This window comes from Camarhynchus parvulus, chromosome 3 (assembly GCF_901933205.1).
Source record: "Camarhynchus parvulus chromosome 3, STF_HiC, whole genome shotgun sequence".
Taxonomy (NCBI): domain Eukaryota; kingdom Metazoa; phylum Chordata; class Aves; order Passeriformes; family Thraupidae; genus Camarhynchus; species Camarhynchus parvulus.
In genome coordinates this window covers 32,161,615-32,177,761 of record NC_044573.1, presented here as the reverse complement: position 1 = coordinate 32,177,761, position 16,147 = coordinate 32,161,615, and the positions used below count along the sequence as shown (strand labels likewise).

Genomic DNA, 16,147 nt, shown 5'->3' with positions numbered 1-16,147 from the left:
TTAGAGTGGTACAGCTAAATCACACACTGACCTCTCCTTTGCATTGATGTACTCTTACCCTTCTGCTGTTGAGGTGACTGTGACTGAAATAAAATCTACTAACTTGACCTTAAAGTAAGGGAAAGGTTCTGGAACTTTTTTCTCATCTGTACGTATTGCATCTCTTCCTGAATCAGTTCCAAGAAGCTGTTGTGTAGTGCTGGGTTCAGCTAACCTTGCCAACCAAGTTGAGTTTTCTCCAAATAGATGTAGCCTGACTAAGGACAGACAGTGTGTGTGTGTGCGTGTGTGAAAGCGCCCTTTCCTTGCACACTTAGAACAGGATGACTTCCTTGTCTCTCTTCCCTTGCTCTAGGGCAGGTAAACGTAATTTGTTCCAGTTCAGGAGGCCACACAATCTGTATCAATTCAAGGCAACTTCATGGCAAACCCACCTTCCCTTCTGTTGCGCTCCATACTGATCCTCTGGTGGTTTGACTTGCATTTCTTTTCCTGCAATTGAAAATTAGCTTTTTATCTGGGCTCCCTGAGGAAGCCGACTTGTAGATCTGTGCTGCCTTTCTACTCATGTGAAATCCTCTCCACTCTTTGTTTTCACGTTACTTTTGACCGGATTGGAAAAATCCAAAATTCGATGCCTGTACAACTTGTGTGGCTGGGGAGAGCCCCATGTACAGAGGGGGAGGCAGGTGGAAGAAAAGAGGGAAAGCTGCGCAGTTTTGGTGAGCGGATTAGCCCCGTGCCGAGCTCCAGATCAGGAGTTCATGCACTGGAGAACCTTTGTTACCGCCGGCTCTGCTTGAGGCTCCGTGCCTGCCTCCCGGTGCTGCGGGAACCCCGCTCCTGCCCTTACGTAACCGCGTTAGCAGGGTTGTGCCAGGGAACCACTTCGAGCAGCAGGGCCCCTTTTCAAAGCCCGTACGCGATAAACCGCGCGGGGCTAGGCCCGACGTGGGGGCAGAGGAGCCAGGGAACGAGGGCAGGGCGCTGCGAGGCTGTGGCAGGAATGCGGAGCCCCGGTGGGGGACATTTCGGTCGGCTGCGGCCTCAGGCGGGCGGGAGCTGGCACGGGGGTGGCTCGCAGCGCGGAGCGGGCTCATTGTGCCGGAGCGGTGTATCCATCGGCCGACCGGCGGCCGCCGAGGAACCCGGCGGGCCAGGGGCGGCGAGGAGTTCTGCGCTCGGGCGGGTATTTACGGTAATGCGGGCGTTACGGTAGCGCGGGAGGGCCTACGTGCGCGGGGGCGGGGCGGCGCGCGCGCGGCGCCGGTGCGTGCGCGGCCCCGCGAGGCGCGTCTCCCTCGCGAGCTCGCGGTGAAAGGATTTGGCGCCAGGCGGGTCCGGCTCCGCAGCTCCCGCAGCCGCACGAACCCCCCGCGCCTCCCGCCCGCACCCACCGCCCGCCGGGGCACTGACACACCGCACGCACAGCCAGAGCCGCCCGTCTGTCCCTGCTCGCCGCCGCCCGCGCGCCGCCCAGGGACCGAGCCGCCAGTGCCGCCGCCGCCGCCATGAGCTGCTCGCCCGTGAACGTGAAGAAGCTGAAGGTGTCGGAGCTGAAGGAGGAGCTGAAAAAGCGGCGCCTCTCCGACAAGGGCCTCAAGGCTGAGCTCATGGAGCGGCTCCAGGCCGCGCTAGACCAGGAGGAGGCCGGCGGGGGCGGCCCCGCCAGCGGCGCGGCCGAGCCCGGCAACGGCAGCGTGGAGGGGGAGGCGGCAGAGAGCGGCGGGGGCGCCGCGCAGCTCCGCCAGGGGGGAGGCCCCGGCCAGGCCGCGGCCTCCGCCATGGAGGATGACGACGAGGAAGGGCTGGAGGCCGCCGATGGCGACGCCATGGAGCTGGGCGAGGAGAACGGCGAGCGGGCAGGGGCCGGGGGCGGCCCCATGGAGGAGGAGGCGGGCGGCGATGAAGAGGAAGAGGAGGAGGAGGAGGATGAGAACGGCGACGACCAGGGTTTCCAAGAGGGGGAGGACGAGTTGGCCGACGAGGAGGAGGCCGCGGCCGGAGACGCCAACGGCCACGGTGACCAGCAGCCGCCGCAGCCCCAGCAGCCGCAGCAGCCCCCTCCGCTCCTCCCGCCGCGCAGCGCCGCTGCCGCCAAGGAGGCTCCCGGCAAGAGCGCCGGGGGCGCCTCGGGGCCCGCTGCTGCCTCTGGCCCGGCGGGCCCCGCCAAGCAGCAGCAGCAGCAGCAGAAGAAAGCGGAAGGCGGCGGCGGAGGCGGCCGCCCCGGGGCGCAGGGCGCCGGGGGTGAGTGAGCGTGGCGGCGGGAACCGGGGTGGGGGCCCATTAATCCCGGCCCCCCCGCCATGACGGGGGTTGCCCGGCCGGGAGGGGGGGGGGTTGGTTTCCGGGGCGCGCGCGGGAGGACGTTGGCGGCCCCGCGCCTCGTGCTGGCCCGGCGGGGGGGCGGGGGATGGGCGCGGGAGGAGGGGCGGCGGAGGGGCCGCTGGGGCGCGCTGTGCATTGTGCGCCCGGCCGCGCGGGGCGCGCCTGACGTCACTTCCGGGCTGGGCGCCGCCGCCGCCCGGGATGGCGCTGGGAAGGCCTGGCGGTACAATGGAGGCGGGAGGAGGAGGAGGAATCCCTTCCCTGGGGCTCCCGCCCGCGGCCCGCCGGGAGGAGGCGCAGTCGTGCGGATCGCACGGTGCCCTTGCGAGCGGCTGGCAATGTCCCGCTGCTTCCGTGGTGGACGGGTGGTGATGGTGTTGCGGGTTTGGAGGCGCGGCGGGTCAGGAGGGTTTTTTTACCATTTTAGTTTTTTCTTTTTTTTTCGTTTTTCTTTTTTTCGAGGTGGTTTCAGTGGGGCTCATAATATTGAGGGCCGTACTGGCTGCTGCGTGGTGTATTGGCGACTTCCGTTTGCTAAATCATTTCTGATTAGCGACAAGTTTTGAGTCTCCCGTGAAAATTCAACATACAGGCCTTTACCTTAGTAACATAGTAAAATTCTTTTCTAAGATGTTACTGCTTATTTCATGCTGTAGCTTGCTGCAGTTTGTAAAGTCGAAACCATGCTATAGATTTTTTTTCCAATTAAAATAAAACTTACAATAATGTAAATTATTCATTGCTTCTGTTACAGGAGATGGTAAAACGGAGCAAAAAGCCTGGTGAGAAGAAGAGGGGAGTAAAGAGACCACGTGAAGACCATGGCCGGGGATACTTTGAATACATTGAGGAAAACAAGTATAGCAGGTAAATAGAATTGGTGCTGGGCAGCATTTTGTGATGAGGAGGAATAGAGTACAGAAGTCTTGTTTTAACTTCACGAAAATACATGTAGCCTTATTATGTTTTGTTTGGTTTTGTTTTTTTCAGGGCCAAGTCCCCTCAACCACCTGTTGAAGAAGAAGATGAACATTTTGACGACACAGTGGTTTGTCTTGATACTTGTGAGTAAACACGCTTTCCTTTGCTCTGGAAAGATGTGGTGTTAAGGCTTCTAATCTTACTGCCACGCTTTCTGAGACGGGGAGGATAATATTTGTTGATTTTCATTACCAGGTAATTTTAAGAAAACAAGAAAAATAGTGTATTTCCACCCGTTTTTAGCAAAGAAAAGAACAGAAGGCTCTGAGTATGTTAGCAGTAATAAGCTTGGTTTCTATAATTCTGTAGTGATAGACAGTTCTGTGAAGAAATCTCAACCAAAACACTAATCTGGTATGGAAGCTTAGGTGGGTAAGTGTAGAGTGCACATAGAACACCCTGCAGACAGCTCGATGGAACAGCTGTCCAGCACTTCTGCCCGGAAAGCTCAGAGAGACAACAGCATAAGTGCTTACAAAATACACTTTGGGAAGTGAGCATACCCTGCTTAGGTACTGACCAGTGGAGTGTTCTTTCTATCTTCTAATAAACTTAACAAAATCTAGTAGTGCCTCCTCAGAAATGACCCATTCATGTAACCTGTGAGTGTGTGGGCTTTGGGTGGTGGTTTGTGCAAGTGGAATGCAGAGAGACTTGGTCAGCAGAGCACAGAAAGTGAGCAGTGTCTGCAAACCGACTTTTTTTTTGAGGCAGATTATAAACATCATTATTACTGTAACATTCCATTATGGCAGAGTTGACATTTGTATTCTTGAGGGTAAGTATAAGGACTCAGCACAATATTAGAAAACTTGAAGTAATGCTTGAATTTGTTGGATTCTTACAGTGCCATGGAAGGAAAGCTTAACTTTTGGCATTGTCTGGTATATTTGTTAGAAGTTTCAGGTGGTTTTATTCCACAAGAAATGATTTGAAATGGAAGGAGGTATTAGTTTACAGTCACATAGATTGCTGGATATGCCATCCCTGACATTTTGCTAACTAAGTCTCAAGTTTCTAGCTGCTAACCTGGTGAGTAGCCACTTCTGTGGGAGCTTTGGATTTTTCCAATAGCTGAGTAAATAACTGCTTTTCATTATTACTGTTTCTAGTAATAATAGTATTTTCTAGCAGAAAATCTTGTTACTGGACAAGTTCTGATTTAAAGTGTTGGCAGACTCTTTAGAGATAAGATTCAAACATAGCTGTAAGGCTGAATTGTGTAACAAATTGGCACTCTCTCTTCTGGACAGTGATCCAGACATGTAAGAGGTTTAGCCACTCTTAAGTGCTTTTTATTGCCTGTGTCTTATGAAGAAGCTGTAACTTCAAATTCTGTTTCTCATCTCCCATTCTAAAGGTAGCCTGCAAACGTGGGTTTCTTCTGTATGATTTTATCCGTTTTTCAACAAATAAGAGTTAGCAGTACTAATGAGAAGACACTTGGATCACGAATAGTATTTTTGAAATTGGGGGTGGCTGTATGCAAACAAAATAAAATATTGTGCATAAGAGTTGCCAGTAGTACAGGGCAGGCTGCATTTTAGTGTATTCTGGCATCCTGCAGGTTTTATACCAGAGCAGAATTCCTCACTGTTTGCTCATTTTGCTCCTTTCTTGTAACCATCAGGTAGGTTTGGAGCTGCTTCTGTGGATTCCTTGCTCTAGGGAATTCAAGTGTTGCATGCTGCACCTCTTGTTAGGATTTGGCATTGTTTTTCTGAAACCTACTGGGACATTCGTTTGCAGTTTCATGGTGTGCAGCTCTGAAGATGCTTGTAAAACCAAGGTTCTGCTTAGGTTCTTGGAGTGATAGGTGAATTCAGTGTGTAGGTCGAGTTTCTGGGCTGAAGTAGGTTCTCTTAGCACACTCTCTGTGCTTAGCATATCTGCATCTGGCTTCTCTGCCTTTATTTTAATAGACATCATCTAATTTGACTTGCTAATTGACTGTATTAACCAAAGACTACCTTCAGTACTTAAATAAAAACATTTGTGTTCCCATTTACTTCTTAGCAGCCCTTAGGCTTGGGCTTGAGCAGTGAGGCTGCTTCAGAATCAGGTCTCTAGAGGGTACTGGAGAGCACGATGCAGATGGCTCTGTATTGATGGAGAGAGGTAACTGACAGAGGGTTCAAACAGATACGGTGCAAGTTAGGGATTTTTAAGCACATGAATAGAGGGAATTTGTGTGACAGAAGTGAAGATGGCACCTTGAAAATTACTCGTTAGCTTGCTTTTCCTAAGATTCTGGCTGAGCTGCAGTCTGCAGTTCCATCTAGACATGTTGCTTCTCAGAAAGATCATGGGTACTTGCTGGCAGTTAGTCTTTAAAATCACCCTTAAAAGCTGGCATCATCTTTAATGCATAAAATTGGACACCTGTACTTAATTTTGTAATCAGAGTAAACAGAATAATTTTTATGTTAACAGATAACTGTGACCTGCATTTTAAAATCTCAAGAGACCGGTTTAGTGCTTCCTCTCTGACCATGGAAAGCTTTGCTTTCCTTTGGGCTGGAGGGAGAGCCTCCTATGGAGTTTCTAAAGGCAAAGTCTGCTTTGAGATGAAGGTGAGTTAATGTTTATGGGAGACTTTTGCATGCTTAAATACAATATTTATACTTGTCACATTTTTTGGACTTGGTTGAAACACATTGATGTGAACAGGACTCTTAAACGGCCTTCTCTTAAAAGAAGATGGCTCAGTTTGCAAAACTGTTTTCTCTTTTATAAGAACTTTGATTTAACAAACAGACAGAACCCAGAAATTTCAAAACAACCCACAAAACACTACATTTGTTCTGAATATGATACTTTTGGTCTTATTTTTTAATCATTAATTCTACTTGTCATCTCATGCATCAACACTGAAAGTATTTTTATACTCTCTACTCAGAAGTTTGCTTGTGCTTTCTGAAGATTACAGAAAGCTTGACTTTTTTTTTAAAGGAATGTAAGTTATCCCAACAGTCCTTTCTGGTTCTGCTTAGTCTTTGAGTTTGATCTGCTCTAGGCATGGATTTGGGCTGGATGACCTCTAGAGGTCCCTTTCAACATCATTAACTCTGACAGGATGCATTGAATGTGAGCATATAGCAGGTGGTTGAATTTTGAGAGCAAGAGTTCTCCTGAAGGGTAAGAATGGCAAAGAGCAATCAGCCTTCTAATAAACTGATTTCTCCAGCTTGTTGATGAAAGAGGAACAAAACCACGAAGCTTGAATTTATTTTTCTGATTTCTTTTTTACTTAGCAATGTTAAAGGCTTCTTTGCGTATGATGGGCCTGTGTATATTAATCTGTTCTCTTCCTCTAGTGCTTTCAAATGTAACTGTTACCATGAGAATTGGGTAGTGATCCCATTATCCAGCCTTTTGCATGCAGTGATTTCTGTGTCTGTTGGCACCTGTAACTTTGAAAGGCCAGTGAAGTGAAGTTTATGTCACTATTTATTGTCCTGTTTGCTTTCAAATGAGTTTCACCTCAGTCACCTGACTGGAATAGTTGCAGAGGTTCATAAGATACTGATGGGCTTTTTATTGCCTTTTAGTAAAGTTTCTAAAGACAGTTAAAAACAACTGGCTGCATGTAGATTCCAGTGTGTTTAGGTGGTTTGTTGGGGTTTCTGGGGTGTTTTTGTTTGTTGCCTCTTTTTTTTTTTTAATCTGGTTATGTTGTTTGGAAGCTGGCAGCTTGCCCAGGAAGTCTGCTCACAGTGAAAAGGGATAGTGTAATACTTTCCCTCTAAGAAGCAGTTTTTTTAATACAGTGCAGATTTTCTTAGCTAAGTAATGTACTATTTATCCCAACTTCATGGCAACTCTGTTTTTTTAAATAAATATTTGTATTGATTGTGATTTTAATACAATGTCAAAAGGACTTAAGGCTTTTGACCACTGACAGGGGCTGCTGTGACAAAGTGATAAAGATTTATGGTATCTTCAATCTTCATTGCTAAGTCAGGAGATAGAGCTGTTTAGTCACTAGTTGCAGTTTGATATTCTCGAGCATGTTTTGGTTTTGCTAAAGGTGATCACTTAGACTTTGCAAAGATTTAACCAAAGTGTAAAGGTTCAAAATGTTACCTTTTGTTCTTCCATCTTGTTAGTGTATAATAAATACTGCTTACCTTTTACTGAATAATTTAAAAATAGGTTACAGAAAAGATTCCTGTTAAACACCTGTATACAAAAGACATTGACATACATGAAGTGCGAGTTGGCTGGTCACTGAACACAAGTGGAATGTTGCTTGGTAAGATTTAAATGTTTAATTGCTTTTGTGTTGATGTGGCTGAAGTTTTAAATTTTTTTTTCCTGAAGCAGAGGGGACAAGCTTAGGGACTGTAGTCTGTGTGTTGTGAAAAGTAATCTTAATTTGAGTCATTCTCTGGATGTGATGTGAGAAAGTTCATTACTAGGGCCAAATAAAGTCATTAAGTATTCAGACATGTAAGGGTTAGGGCCATAATTTAAGAATTAATTCTTCCAATGATTATGTGTGGGTTATGGAGAACATTGTTAAATACTTGACAAGATAAAGGATTTGTCTTTTTCATGTAGTATCAAAAGTAGAAAAGGGGAGTTGCCCTTCCCTCCACTTTTAAACGGTAGTGCATGGTATAAAATTTAGCCCATGGTAACTACATTATCTTTTTTTTATTTGGTGGGGAAATCCTAATTTCTGTAAATTGCTGGAAAGAAAGAAGTATGGCTTCCATTTTATATATGACAAATGATGATGATAATATTTGTAACTTGTTGCTGGAACATATATTTGGGGGAAATATTGGTGAGTTGATGTGTTCTGACATCAGCAACAGCCTTCTACTTAAGTCACACCTGAGTCCTTGTGTTTGACACTTCCTGTTAGCTTGTTCCTTGCAGCTTCATCCTCAGCTGTTGCATAGGCTGACTGTCTGCTAAACTCCCTTTAAAATGGGAGGGGTAAGTGCTCCTGGAGACTAACTTCAGAAAGCCTTTCTGACTACGTTACAGCAGGTATACCAGTGCATAATCAGGTCTTCGTAGTTTAAAATACTTGTTCATGTCTTTATCTGACAGTTCAGCTTTTATTGAGAGCATAAATCTGGAACCAGCAGCATAAAGCTTTTAAACAGGGATGAGGAAACACTGCTGTTCTATCTCAAGTGAAAGTACTGAATAGAAGAATGAGCTTGTATAGCTGTTGGGGGGTGTCAGATGTTTTGGCATTAATAAAAATACTCTGAACAGCAGCTTATTTAAGTAGCTGTAAGGTGATTTATGTCTAAAAGGTTAGATGGAAAAGCCTTTTTGTAATTAGTTTAAATTGTTCCTTCAGGTGAAGAAGAATTTTCTTACGGTTATTCTCTAAAAGGAATAAAGACCTGCAATTGTGAGACTGAAGACTTTGGTGAGAAGTTTGATGAAAATGATGTGATTGCATGTTTTGCTGTAAGTTTTCACTTATATTTTCTTTTGAGGGGAAACATCCTTGAATTTTTAGACTGCTTTGATGTTAGAAGCAGTAACGCAAATACATAAAATCATGGGAGCAAGACAAGTTGTTTAACATAGGCAGGCAGTAGAAACAGCAGCTATTACTGACAGTGACTGCTGGCAACATAATTTCATATTCATGGACAAATGTCTTTTAAAGCCTTTTAACAAAAAATCAGATCTTGAACAAAATGATCATTGATAGTGACTCATTAGAAGAGAAAATTTGTTTTAGTTCCTTTATGAAATAACAGTGTTACAGAAGTTAAATGAACATAGCCAGTAGAATGAAGTGATGATTAACTGTATAAAGTGAGTTAATTTTATCCAAAATAATGCTTTGTCTGAAAAACAGAATTTTGATGGTGAGGAAGTGGAACTCTCATATTCCAAGAATGGACAAGAGCTTGGTGTTGCATTCAAAATAAGCAAGGAAGTTCTTGATGGGCGACCACTCTTTCCACATGTTCTCTGCCATAACTGTGCGGTTGAGTTTAACTTTGGTCAGAAGGAGGAACCCTACTTCCCAGTACCTGAAGAGTACACCTTCATCCAGAAGGTCCCCCTGGAGGATAGGGTCCGAGGACCAAAGGGACCTGAGCAAAAGAAGGATTGTGAAGTAAGTTTCTCCTGATGATCTCAAAAGTTGTTAAAGCACATGGATGGAAATGGTTAAGAGTTAAGGGGACTATTCCATCTCACTCTGACATTTTTGTTTGGGAGCTTTAATACTTAGTGTCTTGTGACCTGTTCACTACCACTACCTTCCCCACCCCCAAGACCCCCTCATCCCCCTCTCAGTATCCATTAGGCTTGCTGGGCTAAGCTGTGTATTAAAGAAAATCTTTGAACTAGTATCTCAAATACAGAACTTTTTGTCATAGGTGGTGATGATGATTGGCTTGCCAGGAGCTGGCAAGACTACATGGGTTACCAAACATGCAGCAGCAAATCCTGGAAAATACAATATTCTTGGGACAAATACTATTATGGACAAAATGATGGTAAGTGGTAAGACATTTTTATTTCTTGATATATTGAAAACTTGCTGTAAATCCAGGGTCTTTGGCTGCCATGGGGTTCTTTGGTATCAAAGAAGCTGGCTGCTAGTTAGCTAGTGGCCATTTGTATTGAAGAAAAGACTGGCTGTGACACTTAAATGCATGGTCTGGTTGATAAGGGTGGTGTTAGTTGGACTCAGTAATCTCAAAGATCTTTCCCAACCTAATGGTTCTGTGTAAAGATTTTATTACCTTGCTGAGCTGCTAATTCGCACATGATAAGATTCAGAAGCTTTTTTGTGGTAAAATGTAAGAAATAGTCAGCTGTTGTTGACTACTGAATGTATTTCTACTTCTCTATACATCACTGTTCTCAGAGCTGGAATTAGTATTGTGATGAGTATACCTTGAACTGAACAAATCTCTTACGTTCTAGGAAGGGTTGAGAATTTCAGTGATGAGTTTGCAGCAGTTGTGGCCTTGAATTGAACAACCCTTGAACTGTGGTGGAAAGCATTTAGCAAAGAATGTCAGCCACATGTACCAGGACTACACTGACTGACTCTGGGAAATTTCTCCATAGGTTGCAGGTTTTAAGCGTCAGATGGCAGACACTGGAAAACTTAACACACTGTTGCAGAGAGCTCCACAGTGTCTTGGAAAGTTCATTGAGATCGCAGCTCGTAAGAAGCGGAATTTCATTTTGGATCAGGTAGAAGCTTCAGTGAAAAACGGTTAAGAAAATTTTCTATAGGCTGTATTGTAGTAATTAATTGGGATTAAAGTTATATTATAATAGCAGTTGTTTCAGTTACTGACTTACTACTCATTCAGGGGACACAAAGTTGAGATATTACTACAAATGCTTGTCTGAACTTCTCTAGATTTATGGGATGTGGGAGGAAGTGTTTTAACACATTGATACGAGCTCGTAACTTTGCATTATGCAGCATCTTTATGTCCAGTTATTTGTAAACTTCATTGCAAGCTCTTGTAGAGGTGAAGTCTATACACCATAAGTTGACTTCCTTAACTCTTACAATGACAGCTACGTGTAGTAAGTTACTGCATTTTTTTCAGACAAATGTGTCTGCAGCTGCGCAGAGGAGAAAAATGTGCCTGTTTGCAGGCTTCCAGCGCAAAGCAGTTGTTGTTTGCCCAAAAGATGAAGACTACAAGCAAAGAACACAAAAGAAGGCAGAGGTGGAGGGAAAAGATCTTCCAGAGCATGCAGTTCTCAAAATGAAAGGCATGGAACATAATCCTATACTGTGTTTTAGGATGCTGAGTATCTGTTTAAAGGATTAAGTAAACGTGAAGTCTAAAAAACCACTTTATCTTAAACAGTTGTACTTATACAAAACTGGAAGACTATTGTAACTTGGTAGGATAACACTATATTGTGTTCCCTCTGCTGCAGTCCTTAACACTACTCAGTTACGGTGATACGCTTCATGCAGATGCACAAAGCTGTCTTGGCATAAAGTGCCCTATATACGTGACATATTTGGCAGAAACTGGTGTTCTGAGTGGAGGCTTATAAAAGAAAAAAAAAAGATAGGTAGAATGTTTTCGAGGTTTGGAACAGTACTGGCAACTCCATGAAGACCTGTTTATTTCCTTTGTCACTTGTTATATTTCCTAAATGCTCAGATTATGTAATTTTGTCCCTATGCTGAGGGGATGCAGAGGGTGGGAGGAAGAATGGGGGAAAGGTGGTTAAATTGTGGCTTTGATTATAGCTGAATGTAGATGCTGAATACTCAGTGTTTTTGCAATTATAGGGAACTTCACACTGCCAGAGGTAGCAGAATGTTTTGATGAAATAATCTATGTAGAGTTGCAAAAAGAAGAAGCTCAGAAGCTTTTGGAACAGTATAAAGAAGAAAGTAAGAAAGCTCTTCCGCCAGAAAAGAAGCAGAACACTGGCTCAAAGAAGAACAAGAAGAGCAATAAAAATCAATTTAATAGGGGTCAGAGAGGACGTGGAGGATTCAACATGCGGGGCAACTTCAGAGGAGGAGGTGAGTCTAGAAATAAATCTGTGACTTCTGGAGGTTGCTGCTGCTGGGGAAAAAGGTTGTAGTACTTGCATTGCAATTATTATATAGTGGGAACCTTGATCTCAATTTCAGTAAGTTTAATGTTTTAATACATAGTTAATTGTTCAGCTTAAATGAGAGGCTTGTCAGACCTTGGATTGCACTGTTCATCTTGGTGTAGGAAATATGTAAGACCTAACAATTACTTGATTAAAGTAACTCTCTCTCCCTTGCAGTCCCTGGCAATCGTGGTGGATATAACAGGAGGGGAGGCAACATGCCTCAGCGGGGTGGTGGAGGTGGCGGCGGTGGCGGTGGCAGCAGCGGAGCAATTGGCTACCCCTATCCTCGCGGCCCTGTCTTTCCAAGCAGAGGTGGCTACTCAAACAGAGGAAACTATAACAGAGGTGGAATGCCCAACAGGGGAAACTACAACCAGGTGATGCTTTGAGGGTGGGCCGCCTAGTTGAACTACAGTGCTTTGGATGTTGTTGACAGCTGTGGTGCCTGTGAGGAGTCACAGACTTGGTTGTGGTGCTACACTGATGCCATGTTGCAAGGCCTTTATAGTTTAGTACATGTGCCATGGGCTCTGAATGTTGTGTAACAACTGCTGATGCAGGGCATTCATGTTAGGGCTGTACCTCTGTCCTGTTAAAAATGAAGATTTTTAGTGCATGTGTGTAAAGGCTGGTCTCTGGTTTTTTGTGTGTTTCTTCCCCTTCCCCAGTAATAGTAACTGTTGTTTGGCCTGAGGGTCATAGTGTATCTTTATCAAACATGTAGAGAACTTTCTCAAAATAGCTCTGCACACAGAGTCTTTGTTTTGGTGTCTGGTGTCAAACACAACTAATAAAGACACACTAGCCTAGATCTTACCTGATGGTATATTGGTGGAAGTATTGGAAAAACAAAATTGGGATTACTGAAGAGCCAGCAGATGGAGCCCAAGCCAGTAAACATGGCTCAGGTTTGCCTAATACTGACAAACAGGGGAAAAGCAAAATTTTATCTACTTGTGTCAATGTCCCTTTGTTGTACCATAACTTCTGTTGAAGTTTTGTGGGCTAGCTTGTCTATTTTCAGTTGTGTGACCCATATCCTTTTGTCTGATCAGATAACATACCCTTGTAGCAACTACAGCCTTTCCTAACTAAAAATAGACAAGCTCTTGTATTTTTAGTTGTCCTGGTGCATTTAGGAGCTGGAAATAGGGTGAGTCAAAACTGGATTAGCCAGCTTTCCAGACCAGGCAACAACAGTTGGAGCTGGTTTATTAATTCTGGGGTTCTTTCCCCTATGCTTAAAAAGCAGTTGCTTAGAGGGGAGGAAGGAGGCTTTTGGCATTATATTGTTTTTGGCGGTGTGTTTTTCTATTAACCTGGGGCTGATACTTCTATGTGGTGTGTGATGTTTTGGTGGTAATAAAGATTTGTATTAGGATACTGCTAAAAAATGTGTATAGACAAAGTAGTTAAGAACTGCTCTCCTCTTGCAGAACTTCAGAGGAAGGGGAAATAATCGTGGCTACAAAAACCAATCTCAGGGCTACAACCAGTGGCAGCAGGGTGTAAGTAGTCCCAACTTTACCTTCTTACTGATTGTTAACTTGAATGTTGTAAAATGCTGACTAAAATAAAGAGATGCATAGTCAAAAGTGGATAGCAAAATCTTCTAATGCTAGGTAATATCACTATAAATAGCTTCCTGTGCAAAACTTAATCTGCCTGGATGGTCTTGTTATATCAAATACCAGCTGTGGCTTAATGTTCTTAATGGTATGTAGTACTTGGCTTCACATTACTGCTGTGAAGTGAACTTTTAACTGCCTTCAGTTGTTCAGGAGCTTGCTGTGATTGGAGAGGACTTTAATCTTCTCAAGTTCCAGGGGAACATTTGTTAAATGCTTTTTTTTTTTTTCCCAAGTAAGAAACTTAACCATTATGTGATTACAGGTTAAAACTAACTATTTATTAATCTGTTGCAGCAATTCTGGGGTCAGAAGCCATGGAGTCAGCATTATCACCAAGGATATTATTGAATACCCAAATAAATGAACTGATACATATTTCTCCAAAACCTTCACAAGAAGTCGACTGTTTTCTTTAGTAGGCTAACTTTTTAAACATTCCACAAGAGGAAGTGCCTGCGGGTTCCTTTTTTAGAAGCTTTGTGGGTTGATTTTTTCTTTTCTTTTTTTGTACATTTTTAATTGCAGTTTTAAAGTGATTCGTAAGAGAACCTCAGCATTGTGCACGAAAAGAGAATGTGTCAGTATTTCAGGGTTCTACATTTTATCTGTAAAATGTGACTTTTTTTTTACCACAACAAAAGTAAAACGTTGCTTTGTACCTGGTGTCTTTTTATTAAAGAATTTTCTCCTTTTTCCCCATCCCCCAATTTCTAAGAAACAGTCGTGAGTCATGTCACAATATGATAGAAATGTTAGCAACCAGATTCGTATGGAGGCATCTTAGTAGCCCTCAAATACCATGAGATTATGTAAAGCTCCCTATTACACTCCATCCTCTCTATGGAGCTCTTGGGTGGGGAGGGGAGGAGGGGGAGGCAAAAGTTTCTGGCAATAACTAGGACTTTTTTGTAACTTTTGGATCTCAATGAGATGTTGGGGGCAAAGAGGAAACCTGGGGCTAAATAGTGATGGTGGAGTGTATGTAGAAGCTCTTAAAGTTGTAAAACTCGGTTGCTTTATTTGTGGAGGCTCAAACTTGTGAAGGTACAACACCATAATTTTTTTTTTCCATTTGTTCTGCATTTTGATTCTGAAAAGAAGCTGGCTTTGCCCATTTCTTATTAAACAAAACTTGTTGTAAATCCAGTTGTCTAATGGGATCTATATGAAGTTAGCTGTGTGTCTGTATAACTCTTTCCCCACAAAATACTGTATACCTAGTGTGCTTGTAGTAGTTACCTCCACCATTTTGTAAGCTAATGAAACTGTGAGTCACCCATTTTATATCTTAATTTTTAATCATGTCAATTCTCAAATGGGTGTATCTCCTTAGCCTGCTGATTCCTTTTCTCTTTAAAGAAAGTGGGTGGAGAAGTTTAACTCTAGACGTTTGTTTGCAATAAAATAAATTCATTTTACTCTTGTTTGGGATTGTCGCCATCAAGGTCTAAAATCCCGTTAATGCTATAAAGAGGAAGAGAATGTATGAAAGCGACGATGTTGGACAGTTTTAAACTCATTACTGTACATGCTGAAATACTTGTGTTTCTTTAAAAAAATCTGGTGGTTGCTCTGTTAGAGATCTATCACATGTATAATTCACAGTTTAACATGGTTATATGTATAGGCAAAAGTCTTTGAGTTGCGCTTGCATCATGTAAATCCACGTAACCTCTATTGTAAAATAGCCATTAGGGAAGGAGCAGGAGGAGGATTTGGACAGGGAGTAGGACAGGAGGCAGGATTGTCACGGAGTTTAACAGAGAGTTTAACTTCAATTTGTTTTAACTGCTATTTTGTTCAGCTTTATGCTTCTGTAAAATTGTAGTGGCAATGTTAGCTGCTAACTTGCGTTCTAATGCCGTAAGACAGGGAAAAGATGTACCCATTGTAAGAGGGACACGGGGCACACACGTGAGAGCACGTGGCACTGCCGCCATCAGGGCCCCGGAGGGTGCTGGCAGTCCCCGTGGCAGTGTATGGACTAGCAGAGGCTTCCTGACAGCAGCCTAGAGCTAGAGTCGTGTGCTGTGCTTGAAACCTTTCTCCAGTGTTGGTCAATTTCTAGTAGTCTCCAGAAGTAAAGATAAGCTTGTGTTGCTCTTCTAGCCTTTATAGCAGATGCCATTGCATATTGACATTAAACATTACCAGCACCACCTCCTTGTTAATAGTGCTTGAAATCATCCCTTTACTTTGAATGAGAAAAATGTAAATTGTCTTAAAAGAAACATTATTTAATGAAATTTGGGGAATTGAAACCCAAATATGTTTTGCTGAAATGGAGTTTTCTTTAGACTTGCAAAAAAAAGTTTAGTGTAATTAAAGTCCATTTCCCTTCTACCCTCCTCACAAGAACTAACACTTTGTATGGAGTGCTGATCCTTTGCTTATTTTGGTACTCTATAAAATTATAATAGTCTTAAACTAAAATATAAGAGCCTACACTTACTATGTGGTTGTAAAGCCTGTATTTCAATTCAAAAGTCTGGGATGTTTTGTTTTCAGTTTCTCTGCTGTATGGTGTTTGAAAAAAAAACCCAACAAAACAGCCACACGTGAGACACTTCAACTCTCACACTAAAAAAGGAGTATCCTGTTTCTATTAAAAATACTCCTCT

The 16,147-nt window shown here is 43.5% G+C and overlaps 1 protein-coding gene across 1 annotated transcript; it reads left to right on the top strand.

Moving 5' to 3' along the window:
- Nucleotides 1-1,263: 1,263 nt before the first annotated feature.
- On the top strand, nucleotides 1,264-15,104 carry HNRNPU (heterogeneous nuclear ribonucleoprotein U). The gene is given in 15 exon segments (XM_030944403.1): nucleotides 1,264-2,247; nucleotides 3,083-3,108; nucleotides 3,110-3,195; nucleotides 3,319-3,392; nucleotides 5,743-5,882; nucleotides 7,465-7,564; nucleotides 8,633-8,745; nucleotides 9,146-9,409; nucleotides 9,675-9,794; nucleotides 10,375-10,503; nucleotides 10,872-11,040; nucleotides 11,576-11,815; nucleotides 12,070-12,272; nucleotides 13,332-13,403; nucleotides 13,821-15,104. Coding segments are annotated over 15 exon segments (2,526 nt in total). The 5' UTR covers nucleotides 1,264-1,511; the 3' UTR covers nucleotides 13,875-15,104.
- The last annotated feature ends 1,043 nt before the right edge of the window (nucleotides 15,105-16,147 follow it).